The 7,665-nt window shown below is 38.2% G+C and overlaps 1 protein-coding gene across 4 annotated transcripts in view; it reads right to left on the minus strand.

Annotated features, from left to right (window-relative positions):
* usp36 (ubiquitin specific peptidase 36) overlaps positions 1–7,665 on the minus strand; it is a 30,764-nt gene extending 23,099 nt beyond the window's left edge. For all 4 annotated transcript variants that reach the window (XM_016524251.1, XM_016524248.1, XM_016524249.1 and 1 more), the window contains exons 1-2: positions 7,559–7,665; positions 429–690 (exon numbers count right to left, since the gene is read on the minus strand). In XM_016524251.1, coding sequence (XP_016379737.1) covers positions 429–681 — 253 coding nt within the window. In that variant the 5' untranslated portion in view covers positions 682–690; positions 7,559–7,665. The remainder of the gene's footprint in view (positions 1–428; positions 691–7,558) is intronic.

Consider the following 7,665-nt stretch of genomic DNA (forward strand, 5'->3'; position numbering starts at 1 on the left):
ACGCTTGCGTCATGGTACTGTCGTGAACGTGCGTCCACAAGTGACGCAGTAGAGATGAAAATGCGTAATAAAGTCGTTATTTTGGGGTTTTTTGTGCAAAAAAGTATTCTCGTAGCTTCGTAACTTTACAGTTGAACCACTGATGTCACACGGACTACTTTGTCGATCATCTTGGTACTTTTCTGGACCTTGAACGTGGTAGTTACCTTGCTGTCTATGGGAGGGTCAGAGAGCTCTCAGATTTCATCAAAAATATCTTAAATTGTGTTCCGAAGATGAACGAAGGTCTTACGGGTTTGCAACAACACGAGGGTGAGTAATTAATGACAGAATTGTCATTTTTGGGTGAACTAATCCTTTAAAACCGATTGTTCCCTAAAAAACAATAAATAAACAATATCAAAACAATAAAACTATTTTCATCTTACTTTGTCTCTTAATCTGAGCAGGTTCAGTCGGTCTCTGTGCCGCTGCTCCATCGTTTTTGGGATTCAGGATCACGTATTTTGTCTTGAGGGTCTCCAGCTGGTAGCTGAAGCCTTTGCTGGCAGGTTCAAACTCGATCTTCTGCAGAAGCACTTTCTTGGCAGATGAAGCCAGCAACTTGTTCAGGTCGCCCTCGTCGCTGGAGTCCTTGCGGCCCGGCTTCAGGGCCTCTTTGAGCTTGTCTACTATCGGCATTGTGTGTCACTGATCAAGAAAACCAAAGATTAAAGAACAAAAATGAGGAAAACGACTCGGAAATTCCCATTTTTTAAAACCATATAATTTGGTTGTAGCCAGAAGTTTCAGTATTACTTGTAAAAAAAAATCCCAAAGATTTCCAATTCTTCAAAGCCAGTATAAAGTAACAAATCTGACGTATCTAACCAGCTCGTTGGCAAGTAAGCTATTCTAGTAGAATAGCTTCAAGTTTATGCCAACATTTCATGAAACTTATCTGGCAAACCGAGCAGGACACAACTGAAATCAGGAGCCTGTACATCCGCTCATACCAATCAAGACACCAGGGACAATACAAAGTGTGATTTAGCCACAAACCACAAGACTGCACTAACATTGCTTTCGCACGCCTTGCAGATAACAACCTGCACAAAGCTACATGAAATGTAACATCCAAGCAATGCATCTGAACTAGGGGTGTGCGATATTGACAAAAAATTATATCTCGATATTTTCTGGGATTTTATCGATAACGATAATTAGACGATATTTTGCTGAGTGTGTTATTGTGCTGGTACCTTAAGGACTGCCGAATATGTTTTGATATATTAAACATAACACGTTGAATACTGATATTTGAAATGATTTAAAAAAAAAAGAAAGAAAAAGCCGAAATTTGAAATTAAAACCGCCAGCAGGTGGCAGCAAATCACTAAAACGTAAGTTTCTTAATTAACTTATTGTTTATTGAATTTAATGTCACATTTGTAATCATGGTAATTTTTGGAGCAGTGGAACACTCTTCGTTTGAAATTGAATAACTATATGAAGTGGTATAAATATATAAATTTTCTGCCATCATGTCTTGAATTTGTGATCATTCTAAATGCATTTTAATAGACTGAATCATGCAGTGAAAGAAAACACACTAAATGCGCACACGCACTAGTCTAGACTTCACGTAATGTATGCGTGCGCTCTGTAGGGATGTTTTGAATGGTTTTTGCAAAATACTCGATAATGTCAAATCGCACATCGTTAAAACAACAATTACGATATTATCGCAGACGATATATATCGCACACCCCTAATCTGAACTAAATCCAATAGGTGAACAGTTGCATCAATGCATGCATAATATCACATCAATAAATGCACTGTAGCAGATTAAATTAAATACACCTATATACACACAAATGTATTTTTTTATTTTTTTTAAATAATGTATCTCCAGGTTCAAGTAATTACAGAAACCACTACATTGTTTAAATCACTAAGTACTGAACTAAACTATGAATGAGCATCAATCACCTAATTTTCTTTCAAAAGCAGAAAAATCACATGTATTAAAGGAATAGTTCACTTAAAAAAAAAAATTAACATTGGCGTGGATTACCGTGATGTTTTTATCAGCTGTTTGGACTCTCATTCTGACGGCACCCATTCACTGCATTGGAAAATCTCTCCAAATCTGTTCTAATGAAGAAACAAACTCATCTGCATCTTGGATGGCCTGAGGATGAGTACATTTTCAGCAGATTTTCATTTGTGGGTGAACTATTCCTTCATCGAACGTCAAATAACGGGACCTTATTGTAAATTTTATCATTTTTACATGATCATTCTTTTGGATTACACAAAGGCATTAAAAGAGCCTTCTAGGCTCTAATTATCAATCATAACCAGGTTCTTTAGAAATAATCACAAAGCATCTCTTTCAGCTGGCTGTAATTCATTATGCAGACAAAGTCTCAATAGATCTTCAGAAAAAAACTTTAAGATGCACACTTTGGTGCATTCAGGACACAGAAGAACAGTAAGGCTGAGTTGGGACCTGCATGGGCTTACTCATCAGGTCTAGTGCTGACGTACAGAGCAAAGGAGCAGCAAGCAGGCTGCACATGCATCAAAGCCACAAGGGCAGACTAACCTTCATGTGCGCTTGCGATTAATGGTGACACAGCCGAACGCAGTGATGTAACAACCCGTGCAGCTCGTGTGCATTACGACATTAATTCTGCCAATATCACATGCATACATTCAACAGCAGATCTTAAAATAATTACAGCCAGCATAAATACAGATTCTATTAAAGGGGTCATATGATGCGATTTCAAGTTTTCCTTTCTCTTTGGAGTGTTACAAGCTGATTGTGCATCGTTGAACATGAAAGCATGTCAACATATTCTGTTACACCAAATACACAAAATAATGATCTTTAAAAAAGCATCATATGACCCCTTTAAGATTATCCACATTTATTCAATTGTGCTCAAGAAAACTAGAGAAACCTCAATTCCACAAAGAAAATGATAAACATCAGGTTTTAATGCTAGAATGATTTCATTATTTACAACAGTATAATAAAAAAAAACATGACTCCACAAAGAACATACAAATGCATAATAAATGAGCATTTGACAAGAACATCAAGCCAATGAGGAGAATCAATACAATTAATAATTGATAATGTAGCTTGTAAATCATTTGAGAGTTAAACACACACACACACAAATACACTCCAGTCCAGGAATGATTCTAGCCTTTCCTCAGCAGGCCTCCCTTCAAAAAACGTCCCCATATTTTGACACTATATGGACTAGGGCTGCACGATTAATCGAATGCGATTGTCATGCGCATTTTGATAGTAATGCCGGTTCTGTAATCAGCAGGAAATCCTCGATTCCATTTCGATTTATCGTGCAGCCCTAATATGGACAATAATTGTCCTTCCCTGCAGTAGGGAGTAGTTCACAATCTGTACGCACAATAAAAAATAAACACTTCACTGCTGACAAATGATAGTAGACATTTGCAAGTTTTGTTCCCTACAATGGACTGCAGGTAAATACAGCCTAAATATCACCTCATCCAGCACTCTTTTCATGTCTTATAAACTATGCAGTCACTATTTGTGACCCTGGACCACAAAACCAGTCTTAAGTGTCAATTTTTCGAAATTGAGATTTATACATCACATGAAAGCTGAATAAATATGCTTTCTATTGATGTATGGTTTGTTAGGATTGGACAATATTTGGTCGAAATACAACTATTTGAAAATCTATCCTAATGATTTTTGGCATAAAAGAAAAATGTATTTTTAGCTATTGCTACAAATATAGCTACCTGTGCAACTTAAAGGTCCCCTGAAGTGCCTTGAAACACGCAGCGTTATTCTATGTGGTGACATAATTTCAACTGAAACAGGAAGACAGGGCGGGACATATCAAGCAGCCCCGCCCACTTTTTAAATTAGCCAATAGCGTTTTGTTTACTTCTGCACGGATTAGAGCCGTTGAGCTCGGTAAAGCTGCATTTGACAGCCACAGTCTAATAGATTACCCCCTAGATTCAATATGAAACTCTTAGTAAAACAAAATAGTGATCATAATCATGCTGAGGTTGTGTAGTTTTAAAAGTGTGATCGCGTCTCTGGACCGGAGCCAAAGTCCAGATCAGAATGTGCGCGCTGCCCCGGTTCGCGTGACACAACGTGAAACCAGACCTCATTTGCCCAAAGCATATTTACACTATCTGAATCGTTCCCTATCGCCTACATTGACTTTAAGACTGGTTTTGAGGTCCAGGGTCACATTTCGGTGCGAGAAACCGCAGCAAACAATTCAGTGTGTGAATTAACTGTTCAAATGAGTCAAATCCAGGTTTGAATTGAGACTTTTTTGCAATCCTGTATGACCGATTCGATCAGAAGAGTGAATAATCTGGCATCACTAGCTCTAATTCTCAACAGCTGACAGCAAACACACCACATGGATGTTTATATACCATCAAGGAAAATTATTCTCTGGGTAGGGTTGCACCAGCCATTCGTAAGTTCTTACTTAAATTAGAACGTTAAGTCCACACTAGTGGCTTAGTAACCACTAGCTAGTTTGTAACTAAATCTATACATTATTTGGGTGCACCAGTTGTTCGTAAGTCAGGACATAGGTAGTAGTTCGCAAGCACTCCGTAAAGTAATGCGTAGTCGCATAATATGATGTTTACCCTAAATCATCCAATAGAAACCTTCAAATACGCGAGCAGAACTTGTTTAAATGCTATGAATTTAAATTTATACTTCATTCTAACTTCTTTTGCCTCACGTATACTAACAGTAAAAACAAGTTTCCGTTAAAAACGATACATTAATAACGTTAGTCTCCAAGCTATTTTTATATGTAAATAACATTCAGAAACTGTAATTAAAATGAATAAGGATCAATAAATACTGAAAGAAAGAAAAAAACATAAGAAATGCCATTTATTTATTATTTCATCTGACATGCGCAACACGGACCGAAGCGTACAGAGAGGAGCACTGTAGATGGGTTGTTGAAGAGGCGCTAAAATAAGTAAAACAAAGTACGTTTATTCACATATTGTTCTCTCTCTTAATATGTACACAAGTGTAAATGTCAGCAGCATCATATATGGGTAAAAGCAGAGCATATTGATGCAGTTCACTCAGTCTGCTATTTTATTCCAACCGTTACTCCTGACCAGACGCTTCTGTAAATATTTAGTTTATACGCAGAGTTACACTTCAACTACGTGTAATGGTGCAACGAAAAAATATTTAGTAGTGCGCAAGTTGTAACTTAGTGCCCATTTACGTCAAAACTAGGCTAAGTTGTAACTTACGTACAGTTGGTGCAACCGGCCCCTGGTCAATATACAATAAAGTCTATTGCCAGACAAGTATGTATCATTAATATTTCACTGGGGGTCGTGCCCCAGTAATAAGGGTCCAGCGATGCCTTTGCTCCAAACTCCATTAATTTCATTTCTATTGGCCACAAAATCTCCATTAAAATGACTCTACACCACAAAAAGTACTAATTACTATAGTTTGTCTATGTTTTGTAAGGGCAGTTTTACCGTCATTTTCATGAACACAATAAATTATCATTTACACGTACTGATCTATAATAGAACACTTATTTAAATGTATGAATTCAGTGTTTATAAAGGTTTTACAGGAGAACCAGTAAATATGATTACCATAAAACTGGCCAAGTAAAACGCTGTTACACACTAACAATTAGCATAAAGCTGCACATTTGTCATTAAAGGGGTCATATGATGCTGCTAAAAAGAACATTATTTTGTGTATTTGGTGTAATGAAATGTGTTTATGCGGTTTAAAGTAAAAAAAACACATTATTTTCCACATACTGTACATTATTGTTTCTCCTCTATGCCCCGCCTTCTGAAACGCGTCGATTTTTACAAAGCTCATCAGTCTGAAAAAGCGAGGTGTGCTCTGATTGGCCAGCTATCCAATGCGTTGTGATTGGCCGAATACCTCAAGCGTGAGACGGAAATGTTACGCCCCTCACCATACTGTGTTGATGCCGTGTCCCGGCCGGAGCAACGACACAAAAACATGAAAACCCATTACAAACGAGGCATTTGTTGCATCCAGCATACATAATTACTGATTATAATGACTTATACTGTCTTTTTACGCATTGCGTTGCATCGCGCCGCGTAAACATAAAACCCTGTCTGCATTTGTGATCAGAGAAATGACAAACAACAAGTGCTAACGTTAATCCACACTGCCCAAAACTCGCGTTTGAATCATCAGTGGCAAATCCTTTAAATGAAAACGTACTTACGTGAGTCAGAACTGCCGGCATTTTAGCCTCAAGCGTGAGACGGAAATGTTACGCCCCTCACATAATGTTGATGCCGTGTCCCTTTTATAAAGAATATCTCTTTGGATTTGAGACTTTAGTCTTTGCAACTTTACAGATCTTCTTTATGCACCAAGAGCTTGTAACACTCCAAAGAGAAAGGAAAAAATGAAATTGCATCATATGACCCCTTTAAGCAAGCCTACATGAAAAAGTGTTCATTCTTTCTGCGTTGTACAAACTTAAACCTTAATAACATTGCATTATTGACATACGTTTTGAGATACTTATATCAAAATAAATGATTAATTCCCCATATACATAAATGGTACAGTATCTCCCTGAGGTAAAGGACTTCCGGCTAAAAGCACGTGCCCAAAGAGAGCTCATGTCACGTGGCATATAACTAGTACATACTAACCACTATTGCTCTTCAGCTGTCTGGTTTATTAAAATCTGTGTGTTCAGTTTATGAATTCTCAAATCGTGTTTCAGCCACTTCGACACTGCCAAACTACTGCTAGACCGCGGGTTGGCCATGACATGATGCCTCGAAGTGCTCTAGGTAGGCAGCAAGATTTTTGAGAGACAGCCTGAAAATGTATCATCTAAAAGTTACCATTTCGCCGCACTATATCCATACGGTTATGAAACACAAAGTTTAATTCTAAAAGTAAGAGATACTTCACCCTTTGTGTAAACTAGCTCGGGTGGATGACATCTGCAAATGACAACTGACAGTTAATTAGCTTTAACTTACAGTGCATTTACTAGAGATTATTACGATGCAGCTATTAGAAATTTGGTGCATTCAGAAACCTCCGATGATCAAGGACATCGTGATGACGGCTTGAACCTGCAAACTTTCGGTTTGTTTACCACAAGACTGCACTGTTAATGTCAATGTAAAGACTGTGTTTTGCAATGTGAGCCTCAGAATATGAGACGCGGTCGATCTGAGCTGCTAGTCACACGCTAACAAGCTACTTTAGCATAAACAGTGCCGTTTTCATCGACAGTCCCCGCCGTTTCTGCACATTTGAGCATTCAGCGTTCGTAAAATGTAGCGACAATGATCGGGGCAGATATAAGAGGGTTCACTGCCTGACCTGAGCCGCCTCACAAAGCGAACGTGGCGTTCATACTGCTGCAATGTGCTGCTAACCCTCACACAAGCATTTTCTGAAGAACGAGTTCAAATTCTTCCATCATTCGCCACCAAACGCATGTGAATAACGTCATGTACGTACCCATCCGTGAATGACCGCGAATCGTTTGATCTGTTTTGGTGTTAAGACTATATTCCGCTACGGAGCCTTTATTTCGTTACGTTCTCTCCCCCATGCTGCATTATAAA

This window comes from Sinocyclocheilus rhinocerous, unplaced genomic scaffold (assembly GCF_001515625.1).
Source record: "Sinocyclocheilus rhinocerous isolate Xijiao unplaced genomic scaffold, SAMN03320098_v1.1 scaffold393, whole genome shotgun sequence".
NCBI classification, from domain to species: domain Eukaryota; kingdom Metazoa; phylum Chordata; class Actinopteri; order Cypriniformes; family Cyprinidae; genus Sinocyclocheilus; species Sinocyclocheilus rhinocerous.